At 37.4% G+C, this 14,140-nt stretch overlaps 1 protein-coding gene across 2 annotated transcripts in view; it reads left to right on the forward strand.

Annotated features, from left to right (window-relative positions):
* The first annotated feature begins 863 nt into the window (after window positions 1-863).
* LOC107097853 (kinesin-like protein KIF23) overlaps window positions 864-14,140 on the forward strand; it is a 16,327-nt gene continuing 3,050 nt past the window's right edge. Inside the window, exons 1-19 of one of the 2 annotated variants that reach the window (XM_015395173.1) lie at window positions 864-976; window positions 1,197-1,263; window positions 1,401-1,529; window positions 3,878-3,983; window positions 5,899-6,035; window positions 6,135-6,247; window positions 6,341-6,511; window positions 7,032-7,076; window positions 8,859-8,971; window positions 9,243-9,364; window positions 9,473-9,575; window positions 9,649-9,728; window positions 9,809-9,928; window positions 10,001-10,139; window positions 11,532-11,693; window positions 11,776-11,942; window positions 12,023-12,196; window positions 12,280-12,489; window positions 13,176-13,409. In XM_015395173.1, the coding sequence (XP_015250659.1) occupies window positions 963-976; window positions 1,197-1,263; window positions 1,401-1,529; window positions 3,878-3,983; window positions 5,899-6,035; window positions 6,135-6,247; window positions 6,341-6,511; window positions 7,032-7,076; window positions 8,859-8,971; window positions 9,243-9,364; window positions 9,473-9,575; window positions 9,649-9,728; window positions 9,809-9,928; window positions 10,001-10,139; window positions 11,532-11,693; window positions 11,776-11,942; window positions 12,023-12,196; window positions 12,280-12,489; window positions 13,176-13,409 (2,406 nt within the window). In that variant the 5' untranslated portion in view covers window positions 864-962. The remainder of the gene's footprint in view (window positions 977-1,196; window positions 1,264-1,400; window positions 1,530-3,877; window positions 3,984-5,898; window positions 6,036-6,134; window positions 6,248-6,340; window positions 6,512-7,031; window positions 7,077-8,858; window positions 8,972-9,242; window positions 9,365-9,472; window positions 9,576-9,648; window positions 9,729-9,808; window positions 9,929-10,000; window positions 10,140-11,531; window positions 11,694-11,775; window positions 11,943-12,022; window positions 12,197-12,279; window positions 12,490-13,175; window positions 13,410-14,140) is intronic. The other variant, XM_015395174.1, reaches the window with a different exon arrangement.

Consider the following 14,140-nt stretch of genomic DNA (forward strand, 5'->3'; position numbering starts at 1 on the left):
ACAATTTTGTTTTTTGTCGTCCGTTGCCAACAAAGATGCATCTTCCATGGAAGTTATAACATTCTTTGCAAATTTGATAAAAAAAATCAATTGAAACACTGAGAACTCTTTATCTAAAACTCCCCATACAACCAAAAGCTGAAGAAACTCACTTTAAAATTTTAAATGCAATTTACCCCTCAAAAGTACTACTAAACTACTAAGAATTTGTTTTAATATTGATGACAATAAATGCTCATTCTGTGAAAGTGATATAAAAACAATAGACTTGTCTTCTATGAATGCAATCAAACCAAAACATTTTGGAATTGCATAGAAACATGGATCAAATCAAAACTTGCACTCCCTGAATCTATTTCTAGAGATATCATAACTTTGGAATATTATTGAAAAACAAAACAATAGAACTCTGTTGTAAACTAATTTTGTGTTTAGCAAAATACTTTATTCATAAATAAAGAGTGTTGAGATCATCCCCAAATTCAAAAGTTTTTTTTTTTAATCTGAATTCAAGTTTTATTTGAAATCTCATAAATGTATCGAATCATACGAATACCTGACTGAAATACTGAAGGGTTTGCCCACTGATGTTCATCAAACCTAACATGAATCCTCTTGTTGCCATTTTAATAATTATTTCATTATAATTATTCGCCATTCCTTTAATTTGTTTGCTCTTTATCAATAATGCCTTGTACTTCAATTTTTTAAATCTGCCTCCACTGTGCCTTTCACATATTTGTACTGTTGCTATTGCCTTACTTGTTTGTACTTACTTTTTTTTAAATAAAGTTAAAAAAAAAACACAAAGACGGAACTTCCGGGTGGACCACGTGTCTCTTGTTCTGGAATCTTATTGGCTGCTTTCGGTTCGTTTTGAAACCGCTCCGTCTGATATGATGCGGAGGGAAGATTCAAATTTAGAGCAACGGAGACGGTCGAAGTAAAACACAGTCTGTAAAATGAACCGACAAGTGTAAGTATTGCTTATTTTATACTGCTTGTCTTATTTAGAGGTGATTTATTATGTTGTATGTTATTTATAAATATCGAACTTGTAAATTTACGGAATTATCGGTGCTTCAACAAGTAGCCTAACCGTAGGACAGTTAGCAGAGCAGGCACTTTACTGTTATAAATCGCTCGAATTAGCTACGCTGGTTCATAATGTAATGGATTTTCTCCTTCATTGTTAGGAAATGTAAAACACCCCGAAGGCCTCCTCCTAGAAAGCCTCCTAACAGCCAAAAGGACCCAGTAGGGGTAAGTTGTTGTTAAAGGGGAATTTCAACATGGCGTTCTACAGAAAGAATGCCTCTGCTCTCCTTATGAGCTCCTTCTGTGAGCTATCAGACTGCATTGAACAATAAACATTAGGATCGTGTTTTCGTTTATCTCAGGTGTATCTACGTGTGCGGCCCCTGACTGCGGAAGATGAGGAATGCTGTATTGAGGTGATCAGCAGCACCACCGTCCAGCTGCATGCTCCAGAGGGCTTCAAAGTAAACCGCAATGGAGAATATAAAGAGGTAACCCATCCGGTTGGGATGCATTGACGGAAGAGGATTAGGGCCACTGAAAAAATAAAAAAAGTTAACTGATTTTTAAATATTATTTCAGTTTAATATGGGAAAAAAGTCAGAATTCCGACTTTAATCTCAGAATTCCGACTTTAATCTCAGAATTCCGACTTTTTTCTCAGAATTCCGACTTTAATCTCAGAATTCCGACTTTAATCTCAGAATTCCGACTTTAATCTCAATATTCTCACTTTAATCTCAATATTCTCACTTTAATCTCAGAATTTCCAAACAACTAACATCTTTGTCAGTGAAGCTGAGATTAAAGCCAGAATTCTGAGATTAAAGTGAGAATTCTGATAAAAAAAATTCAGAATATTATACTGAAATAAAATTTAAAAATCAGTTAAATTTTTTTGTTTTTTTCAGTGGCCTTAATCCTCTTCCATATGTATCAGGGCTGCAACTAACGATTATTTATGCTAACTGATTCATCTCTTGATTATTTTTTTCTAGATTAATAATTAGATAGCCAAATACATTTTGCCAACTTAAACCAGTTAAAATTAAAACTTTTCCACTTGAGGAGTTCTGGATAGGGCATATGGACTGACAAAAAGTTTTTTTAAATCTCAAATGCAAAATCTTTATTTATATAATATATAATATATATTTTAATTTTGGTATAATTGTTGCTCATTGTGGGTTGCTCTTTCAGGTAATCACGTTGTAGTCTCTATACTCCAGTTTTTGATGAATCAATTACTAAATTAGTTGATGATTATTCCAATAATCGATTATTCACAATTAATCCGATTCATTGTTTCAGCCCTCTGAAGCTCCTTTGGGTTACTGCTTGAGCATGCCATACATTTCTGTTTTTTGCTCTGTGGGGGAAACATTTTTTTTGGATCTAGTCCAGGTTATATTTTAGTTTGCACTGCAAAGCAAGGCACTTTTTAGCCATGTGGTGTAGAAGGTTGTTGGAGCTGTTTCAGAATTGGGAAAATGCATAATGATCTTTGTTTTATGGGTCAGATTCTAAGTTATTTTTGGTGAGTTACTGATTGACTTTAAACTGCTATCCTTCTTTTGCCGAACAATACTAATAATAAGATAATTATTATTATAATTATTATAATGCGCTGACCCAATACCTGGATCGGATACCGGCTCCAATATTGCTTAATTAGCCAGATTGGATATCTGAATAATGACGCTAATGCAGAATACTGATTCAGTATGTTATCATTATCCTACCCAGCAATTCACTTACAGCATTCTAATCACTTCAATTTGATGTTTACAATGCCAGTTATGCAACCATGGAAAGCACACATGGAAGCTGGTGAGGACCCCACTGTTTTTTTTTTTTTTCAGAGATGCATGTTCTCAGCAGTAAATATTGATATTGGTCATTTTTCAAGCATATTAGTATTGGCCTGATGAGTACAACTGGGCCGACATTAACAACCTCTATTTATTTTTATGTAGTTGCCATAGTTTTTTTTTTTCGGTCATGTGGTGTTTGTTTTATTCGAATGACAGCGATTGAAATGCACCTCACCATTGTGGGTGTATAACTGAGGTAGAAAAGTAATGTTGGAAATCTATTTTTCATACTGTCCAAAGAGTAAGGAAAGAAATGCTATTGGTAAATAGCGGTTATCCATCTTTGTTTTGTTTTTTAAATGGTGTCGGGTCAAGCCTGATGTCTTCGCTCACAATGCCAAGTATGTAGTTCACTTAACTGTAGTATTAGATCTGCAGATAAAAAAAAATCTATATGGCATTTATTTTCAACCAATATTGTGATGTTTTTATATTGAAGTACATCTGGTGTGAACAGAGAACTTTCTTTACTGTGCATATGACAAAAAAAGTTTTTACTTTATATAGGTTTTTGCTGCTCTATTAGGTTTTTATACAGACTAATAACATTCTTTCATTGTCCTTTCACTCGATAAAGTAGTTCTAACTTGACAGCAATGTACTTTACCAGATTGGTGGTTCTCTTGACCTGCTTGATTTTTAGGGCGATGTGTGCTTCAGATATTTACACTTCTGTAAACTCAGGTCAGCAAGATCACCAAATTGGTTTAGAATCCCTTCTCTAAATGTTCTTTGGACTAATTTATCTGTTTGTTTTTTTCCTCAGTTTTTATTTTTCTCTACTGTTTAAAAAAAGTTTTATTTTAAAGGAGAATCAATCTATAAACTTAAGCTTTTTATGTAAAGTCTACCAAAAATGTGTTTTTTGGTTCATTGAAATTGAATCGCTGTTCGGATGTTTTATTTGATTCAGTATCAGACTTTATATGATATTCTCTTATACTAACATCTGATTTGCTTTTCAGACGCAGTACTCCTTCAAAAAAGTTTTTGGAGTTTCTGTATCACAGCTGGAGCTCTTTGAGCATGTGGCCAAACCTCTTGTTGTGGACCTCCTTCATGGAAAAAATGGTAAGCGCATCGATCAACCCCACAAATAAGGTCTTAATATGTAGTTGGTGCAGGGGTGTGGCACTTTTTGGGCCCTGTACAGTCTCATTACCAGCAAGCCTCTGGGCAATAAACTGGATTTTTACCCTTACAGCCGTTCACTACCATAACCGGTGACAAATTTCCCATGTCAGCAAAATAAATAAACGTAATTCTGGCGTTTTGCCCGTGTGCACTGGTGGCTGGAATTTCCTTCCCATTTAAGACACTGTAGCAGGTGTGTAATCACATGACTCCACCGATCCAGTCAGAAGTGTAAACCAAAAGAATTGCAGATGAGCCAAGTGAAGAAGCCTTTAACACAGCCGTAAACAAAATTACATCAGTTAATCCTGTGGAGTCGAGCAAGAGTTGGAGCACGCATATAAGAGGTCGGGAGCGCATTGTTAGAGTTGAGTGTGTTTGTGTGAGTTTAAACGATGAACATTGTTAGCACTGCACGCTCAGTTCGGTGGCATCTAAATTACACCATAGATGTTGAGTAAAAGAAAATGAAATGCAAAGTTTGTCTGAAACTGTCAGGATACCCAGAGTAACCATCCAGCCTCCAACATGGTCCTGAAGGCACACTGCTCTGCATGTTTTAGATGTTTCTGAGCTTCAGCACACCTGATTCAGATGATTGCAGTTCAGCAAAGCCTGATAATCTGCTATCAATTGATAACAGGTGTGTGAAAGCTGGGAAACATCTAAAACATGCAGGGCATTGTGCCTTGAGAACCAGGGTTGAAAAACACTGATCTACTGCACAACCACGCTGTTGAGTTCAAAGATGTGCAAAAGGCTCCATCACCTTTGCACAAAAATGTTTGCAAGAGAGATAACATTTTTCTCTTATTAAATGAAACACTGTTGAATGTTTAAACCTGAATGGGAATAAGACCTTAACATTTAATTAAAGGTAATATGTAATGTGATTTAATTGAAAAATGGATTATAAATCAGTTGCATTTCCTGCACATGCCTTTATTTCTTGCTCCTTTAATACTTAAACAACGATCTCACCTTGTTTTTGCTCATCTTAATGACTGGCCACTACTGCACCAGCCGCTGTGGCTGATCCAACCCCACTGTTGGTTCCTGAAACTGGTTCATGTTAACAACTAAGGTTAGCTGACCTATAAAGCAAGCAGCCTGATTGGCAACTAGCTAAGCTAAATAGCTACTTCAGGGGCGCATAGGACAGCAGCTGTGTAGAGTGAACTTTAATTGGACTTTGCATAACAGGCGAGTGTGGTTCACCTTTGGAAAAGAAAGCTGTCAACAGCAGCCTTTCTTCTTCTTTTGATGCCCTCATTTATGCTTTTTCTTCTTTTTTTTTTTTTTAAGAAAGCATGATGTTTATCCCCCAGATCATTCAACCGTAGCTCACACACATTAAATTTGCCAACCGTTTTTGTCAAATGGACTAAACCAAGCTCTAACAACACCATTTGAACTTCTTTCAGGAGTTTTATGTTGTGAAGCAGGTTACCAGCGGACAATCACTATACTATCTAGACACAGGTTAAAACAGGTGTCGAATTTACGCCCATGTCTGAGTAAAGCTGTTTGGAATTTGAAGAACTTAAGTGACTGACAGCAATTCTGAATATTTAATATTTTATTTTGTAACAATCAAATTTGTTCAACAATATTTTCCTTAAGTTTGTGAACAGATGTTTTCAGATGTGCTTTGTAGTACAAGTTGTACACGAATACATAAATATTATTAAGGGCTGTAGAGTTTTCACACTATGACATGGCATAGCGGTTTGTTTTTGTTGTGCTTTCACGGTTGTCCAGCTGTTCCTGTCTTATAATGCAACCATTTATTTTCTGTTCTTTCTCCTTTTTAAGTTCAGCATATGCTGATGGCATTCTTGGTTCATTGCAGGTCTGCTCTTCACATACGGTGTCACAGGAAGTGGAAAAACTTTCACCATGACTGGCTCTCCAGGTCTGGGAGGATTGCTGCCACGCTCCCTTGACATGATTTTTAACAGCATCGGCCCCTTTCAGGCCAAAAGATATGTAAGAGAGCATTAGGCAATGAATATATTTTCAGAGTCCATATCATTTACAACTATATTTACTAAGTTGTTGATTTGTTTTGTTCTTTATTTTGTTCAGGTTTTTAAGACGGATGATAAAAATGGTATGGAAATTCAATGTGAAGTTGATGCCTTGTTGGAGCGTCAGAAACGGGACAGCAATTTCACCGTCCCTAAAACTCCTTCCTCCAGGTAAAGGATGTTTGGCTAGAAAACAAGACAAAAAAATGCATGACATCTGGAAAATACATATGGCTAAATATCACTGTGGTGTGTGTAATTTAGACAAAAGGTCGACCCTGAAATTGGAGACATGCTCAGACCAGAAGAGGCTTGTAAAGCAGACAATGTGGATGAAGACAGCAGCTACAGCATCTTTGTCTCCTATATTGAAATCTACAACAACTACATTTATGACCTCTTGGAAGAAACTCAGGAAGATGCAATCAAGCCAAAGTGAGTTTCAAGATTAAACCATGTGTACTTAATTGTAAATAGTTTGTTTGGGTAATATCATGTTTGACCTGTAGGGAATCTTAAAGGTATAGTGGAGGATGTTCTTTTTCCCGTTGGATCATCAAAATAATTGGTCCTCCTAATTGTCAATCATTCTGGTGATATGTTTACGTAAGGCAGCCCGTGTCCCGATTTTGACTTACCGGTGGTGAATCTGACATAGTGGAAAAATTGCACATCTTTTTTTGGAAAGTAAGCGTGTAAGAGCGATGCAAACAGCAACTTTTAAAGAGAGCGTGCATGAGGAGAAATTGGCTTGTGCACGCTCTCACACCCGCATTTAATAGGGATTCCCTCTCTGGAGCATGTACAGAGTTGTGGATGTGCATTTTTTTTTTAAGTGTAGAGGTAGGGTCTTTTAAAAAATGTGCGAAAATCCTCCACTATACCTTTTAATTAAAGTTTCAGTTTCCTGCCAGAGTAGCTTGAGGATCAAACTGTTGTCTTTTCTTTCTGCTAGGTGGAATGGTGGAGGCACACCTGTGCGTCAGAACACAGATTTCATGTATGTGGCTAGTGAATACTCATCCATTAGTCATCAGAGTAGCTGCCTGATTTAGCTGAGCTCTCCTGTTGCTTAAATATGTGAAATATAATTTAGAAAGGGCCTCCTTATTAGTTATGGTGACACTTTTGGAAGTTTAGCATAAAGTGCAATTTAAATGCAGCTAGATATTGATATTTCCTAAACAAAAACAACATAAAAGATACCAACTGATTTTCAATATTCTGAGCCTACAAGACTTCAATGTTGAGCAGTGTTTGACTATGAGGGGGGAAAAATATTATAGGTTTTGGCCAATACTTACATGATTAGTTAATGATTGCTAATTATCAGCAGTACTGGGAGAAAAGTAACATTCTTTAAACATAAAAATTTCCCTGAAACATTTTTGTCAATTCATTTCTTACAATAGCCTCTTTACTAGATGTTGGGATATAAAAATTCTATATCAGTTAGAGAGTATCCCCATAGTATACGGTGAAAAACAAAAATTCAAACAAATACATTGAAAATGCATGTAGAATTATAAAAAAAAAAAAAGTAAATGTGTCACCACTAATAATAAATATTATTACCAGTTAAGTTTGATAACATATCAGTGTACTTATTAAAAATATCTTTATAGAAACTACACAGAAACTACAAAAAAAAGCTTACATATGTGGACGCACTGTATATACTGTATATATATCCAAGCAACCTTTCCCCCCTTGGCAACCTCCTCCCCTTTTTTAATATTGGAGCTGATTTAACGAGTAAATTTCTCCACTGTGAGATCTATTAAGTCAATCAATATGTGTTTAGTCTAGTCAGACGCATACGTCCAGAATTATTACAAAATAAGAGTAAATTTGTAAAAGAGGGAAATGTTACCCTATTTCTAAAGATGGGATGATTTTGACAATATGTATTATTTAGTGCAAAGCTGTTAATGTAATTTTAACTTATTTTGAGAAATGAAAGCTCTCCTCTAAAATCGGGGTTTTGAAGCTCTCTTCTCTCTGTCCAAATCTGGATAGTTATAAAATAATACATTTGTGGAATTAAACTTTTGTTAGTCTAGATTTAAAAATATTTTATTTCTTATTTATATTGTAGACGGTTGAGTGAGGTAGGTTTTTCGATTGGTTCTTATGTAAATCAAAAGCTTTAACTTGTCAAACTATAAATTAGATAACATTTTCAATTTAACAAAATATAATAAAAAAAAAAAAATAGAATTTTAGAATGTTTTGGGTTAAAAAAAAAACAAACTAATCTAACACTTGTACCAGTTTTTTGTATTTGGAGCAAAACTGACGGTATTATACCAGATAAATAAAGCAACACATAAAACAATGGAATATCATTGGCTTGTTTCATATAAATAATAAATCCTAAATGGGTATTAGTTTTAAAAGAATTTCAAGAATGTGATTAATAAAACAGAACTTTTAGCAATTAGAGTTCAGACAAGTATGAGATTTTAAACCAGAGCACATGTAGAAATCCTGATCATTACAGTGTAAGGACTCTAAATAGTTTTTATTGATCTTAGAAGTCCTTATATGACCCATTTTCTGTCTCTAATCTTTGCTTCGTGTCCCAACACTCTATTGACTTGTTTGTTTTTTGGTTTGTTTTTGCTGCTGTTGTTTGTCGCTCAATCATTAATCGTGTTTGATGCTTTCTCCTACCTGCATGTCATTCTTCTTTTGCTTGAAAAACATTTATCCACTTAAATATATATATATAAAAAAAAAACAATCTTTAACAATTGTTTTTTTTTTTTTTTTGGTGTAGACCGCCTCAATCTAAAATCCTTAGAGAGGATCAGAATCACAACATGTACGTAGCTGGTTGCATGGAGGTTGAAGTCAAATCTGCCGAAGAAGCGTTTCAAGTGTTCTGGAGAGGTGAGTGCTTTTGTGGAGATCCATAAACAAGGGAAGCGACTGCTTTGAAAAACAGACTCTGCAGTGATGATATGTAGATGTGACTGACCTAGAATTGCTGGTCTCTGGATCAGTTCTGTCTAGGAAATGACATTTGTTAATCTTCTCTCTGAGCAGGTTTAAGATAACTTTTGTGTATTAGGAAAAAAAATAGTTGGGATGAATTTAAGCTGGAAACAAAACTGGTTTTCAATTTTTTATTTTTTTAAATTATACATTTTGTTTTTTGCAGGTCAGAAGAAGAGAAAAGTTGCAAACACTCGGCTGAACAGAGAGTCAAGCCGTTCTCACAGTGTGTTTATTATCAAACTGGCTCAGGCTCCTCTGGATGCAGATGGTGACAACATTCTCCAGGTGAGCTGCCTGCAACCAAACATCTTTTCCCAGAGTTGAGTCCATATTTAAAAATTCACCGCTTGAAAACCACACAAAAAATTTAGACTTTTCGCTTTGAATTGTCAGGATAAAAACCAGGTGAGTGTCAGTCAGCTGTGTCTGGTGGACTTGGCAGGAAGTGAACGCACTGCTAGGACTGGAGCTGAGGGCACACGGATACGCGAAGCAGGTTTGTTAAACGCAAACATTAGATTTTATTACCTTGATATTTTTTGTGCCATCTAACATGATAACCCACACAGGAAATATAAATCAGTCTCTCCTGAATCTTCGAACGTGCATGGAAATACTCCGAGAGAACCAAATGTATGGCACTAATAAGGTAAGTGTTTCCAGATTAAACCTAAACAAATAAATAATTTAAATTCTATCCAGGCAGCTAATATTGGATTTCTGTTATAGATGGTGCCTTACAGAGACTCCAAAGTCACCCACCTGTTTAAAAACTACTTTGATGGAGAAGGAAAAGTCAGGATGGTTGTATGTGTCAACCCCAAGGCGGACGATTATGAAGAAACTATGGCAAGCACAGATTCCCCACATCCTGAATAAGTTAATGGTTGCCTTTTCCAAGCTAACTTCCTGTCTCTGCAGCTGGTGATGCGGTTTGCAGAGATGACCCAGGAGGTGGAGGTGGCTCGTCCATTGGACCGGCCCATCTGTGGATTCACCCCTGGACGCCGCCATCGAAACCAGGCTTTTAAAGAGGAGCGTGGTGCTCTGATAGACAACGGTAAGAAAACATCAGCCTAATGGATCAAAAGCACGGCTGAGATACAGAAGTAGGGCTGGGTATTTTCGCCAAAGTCATGAATCGATTTGATTTGATTAATACAGTTCTAAATCGATTAATTTCGATCTGTTTTTACAATAATGGAAGTGGTTCAACTGTGTTTCAAAAGACTCATGTATTTTATTTTTTTCCTGTCACATTAAACACAAAGTGCAAACTTGCAAATCAGACAGTTTAAGCTTGAGATGTGAACAAAACTGTCTCATAAGTGCAAACTTGTTTGTGAAAAAGTGAAGCCTCACTCGAGCAAGCAGACGTGACACAGCAGACATGCATGAGCTGCATTATCTTTACTACACAAACCATATGTGCAGCGTTGTCTGTAACAACTACAGGGTCATTGCTGGTCAGCCCCCATTTCTTAATGTCTTCAGTCAACCTGTTGGCTATATTTGCAGCTGTCTGGCTTGAAATAATCTTGAGTGCATCTTTCCTGCTCATTTGAATGTGAACGTCACACGCGTTACTATAAAACTAATCGATCTCATTCCCTAGACATCGATTCTGCAAAAATGTAAAGGAATTGAATAAATCTAATTTTTTTTTTTTTTTTTTTTTACCCAGCCCTATACAGAAGTATATTTAATTGTATGTGTTTTGCACTATTAATTTGTCCCTTGTCAAAACAAAGAGAAATGTTTAGATAAAACCAGTTAGATCATACATATCTTAAAGAGTTATTGATTTCTAATGGACCTTTAGTTTGGAACTAGCCTATTTTTCATGTATTCCCTTTTTCATGTTTATATTTTAACATTTTTTATTATTATTGATTGATCAACAAATTAAAAAAGAAAAAAGAAATGAAAGGAGCCTGACTAGTCATTTGAGGTTCATTAGGTGCCCAACATTAGGTGTTGGGCTCGCTTTTAGTGAAAAAAAAAAAAAAAATCAAAAACAATTTTGGGGCAGTTTCATTCTCTCAGCTGGGACCTGACTTATTTCCTGTTCCAACATTTTTATGCACTTTCACTAGCCTGCACAGAGTTCAGACACAAACTTGATGGAACATCAGTAGAATGAATTAGAGCAGAACCTTCTAGTCCAACATCAGTGTTTGATCTCTTCTAGATGAATGATAGAAAATCCTATAAACCTCATTGAAAGTCTCCCCAGTAGTTCAAGCTGGTGTGTTTGCAAAGGGTGGGCTGAGAGGGCATTAAACGGGGGGTCAAGACAGTAGTTTACAAAATAACAGGAATGAAAACGTTAGAGCTTCCAGTTTAACATAAAGTTGATCTTTGATTTAAAAAAAAAAAAAGAAAAGAGATAACTTCAGTTTAATAGAGTAAAAGACCGTTTTATGGTGTTTAATTTGTCTTGTCTCTTTAGATGGGACCTCTGTTGTAAATGGTATGCTGCTGAGCCTACCTCCACTGCCCTCCTGTGAACTGACTGACCCGAACGATGAGATCACCCTGCCTCGGCTGATTGAAGCCCTGCAGAACAGACAGAGGATCCGGCAGATGATAACTGATGAATACAACAGAGAAGGTGTCTGCTCTTAGCTTCTCTCTCACAGGTCCAACCGTTTCTCGTTTTGGCTCACCTTCCACCTCCTTCTCTCTCATTATAGCCAACATGATGAAGTCTATGCTTCAACAGCTGGACTCCAGCCTTGCTTCTAAAGAGAATTTGATCCATGAGCAGAATTGCAGACTGGCAGAGAAAGAGAAAGTGATCCAGAGCAACAAGACTGAGATTGACCGTTTAGAGAAGAAGAACAAAACGCAAGAACACAAGGTTCTTCTCTAACTTATTTAACACTGCCAGGTTTTAGATGTTCTGTGGTTTCCTAAATGTCTCTCTTGACTCTGTTTCAGATCGATATCTTGCAGAAAACGACTAAAGTCTATGAGGATGACAAGCGTTCCCTGCAGCAGGAGCTGGAAACCAGGGGGCATAGGCTGCAGAGAGAGCTTTCTGAGAAGAGACGCATGGAGCAGCGCCTGCAGGGCATGGTCTCAGACACAAAGCATAAGTGGGAGAAAGAATGTGTAAGTTGGAACAAACTCTATTGGAAATAAAGGTGACGTCATCTTGGATAAATATGGCGCTTTAACATTATTGCGTTGTGCAGGAAAGACGCGTGAACGCCATGCAGCTGGAAATGCAGAACAAGCTGTGGGTAAAAGATGAAAAACTGAAACAACTCAAGGCCATAGTAACAGAGAGCAAGACTCCTGGTCGCCCTGATCCGCCACCGCGTCAGACTCAGACCAAGCCTCAGCGGCCATCCAGGGAGGAGCGGCCCCCAGCAAAGAGATCAGCATCACCATCGCCTCTTCCTGTATGTTTTCTTCCTACCACTTGGCTTCCTGTCTGTGTTTAATGTAAATTTGTTTTCAGTCCTTCAGAATATCCCTGACTTCTCTCCTCTTTGTGACTGGTTCTGGGTCTGAGAATGTGGAGGTGTCCATAACCAATGTTTTCCTTTGTTCTTCTGATTGTATGTCTAATTCTGCATTCCCACTTTGCTTCTCAGAGCCCTGTGGAGTCTCCACAGGTCAGTCCAGTGCCAGGGTCACCTCCAGCCGCTAGAGTTGAGGAAGTTGAGATGAGCCCCAGCCCTCCATCCTCCCCTCCCGACAGAAGTTGTTCCTTATCAGTTCCCAATTCTGTCTCCTCGTTGAAGCAGCAGGCAGCTCAGCCAAACAGACAGGGTTTACAGTCCCCTCTTACCCCCAAAAGAACCCAGGCACCTGCTGGGTCTTCAGCACAGCGACTTAAGAGGAGAGGAGAGTGCTTTAGTAGACAGCAGGGAGACTGTATCCCCTTCCCCGTTCTGCTAGAAGAGAGAAGCAACAGGGTCAGTGATTTAGCTGCAGCAGCATCAGGTTGAAGAATGAAACATAACTCCTTATGCTTTTTTGTCGTGAAACTTCCTGGTTTTCAGGCTTTAGAATGTCTGTCTATTTAGCAGGATTATTGTTTTGTTTGTTCTTCTTTGAATCGTTTTGCTTGCTGTCCGATCAGACGACAACACCGGTGCGGCCCCTCCACCGTCGTTCCCGCTCTGCTGGCGGAGAGAAATGGGTGGACCACAAGCCGTCATCTAGCCTAGACCTGGGGACAGTCCTGCAGCCCGTCATCCCCAACGCCATCCAGGTGTCCACGCCCAACGAGAAGGCGCTGTCTAAGTGTGACAGATACGTTTTAACACACCAGGAGGTGGCCTCTGATGGAGAGATACAGACCAAACTTATAAAGGTAAGATAAATATCAACTCTGTTTGAGAGATACTTTTGCTTTCAGCTTCATATTCAGAGAGGCTTGAGTTGAATTTTAGAGTGAAATAAAGGAATTCTGTAAAAGAATGAGGAAATGTAGAAATATGTAAGGAAAATAAATGTTGAAAATTAGTGTTAATCTAATAATTTCTGCATATTATGCTGACAAACGTTTCAGTCAGTATTCCTGTAGGACTGGTAGTGTTGTAATAAAAATATAAATACATTTTGGAGATATAAGTAATAACAAATGTGAAGAAAAAAATTATGCCGCCTTCATTTTACTGCATTTTATTTTTCTTCTATTCTTTACTATGACCTATATTCCCACATTTGGTTAATGGTTACATGTACTAACCTCGGCTGCAGATCCCCCGACAATTTTAATCTAAAAAAAATGTGGCCAGTTTCTGGAGTTCCATGAAAGAACTTGAAAATGGTTGTTTTCATGGAAAAAAATATTCGATCATAGGGATGTCATTTTTAAATGTCTGACAATATTGTCCCAAAAGTTCTGTCTGCTTTTTATTTATTAATTTTTCCCCCTTCCGTTATCTTATGCAGGCCAGTTAGTTATGCATCAGCCTGAACACTAAATTCGGCCAATCATATATCAACGGCCATCTGTCAATCACATTTTTTCGGCCATAGCCTCTTGATTAAAGGAATAGTACACCCAAAACATGATTAGCCTTCATTTTCTACTCACCC

The sequence above is a fragment of the Cyprinodon variegatus genome, unplaced genomic scaffold (genome assembly GCF_000732505.1).
Source record: "Cyprinodon variegatus isolate N-32 unplaced genomic scaffold, C_variegatus-1.0 Scaffold728, whole genome shotgun sequence".
NCBI lineage: Eukaryota > Metazoa > Chordata > Actinopteri > Cyprinodontiformes > Cyprinodontidae > Cyprinodon > Cyprinodon variegatus.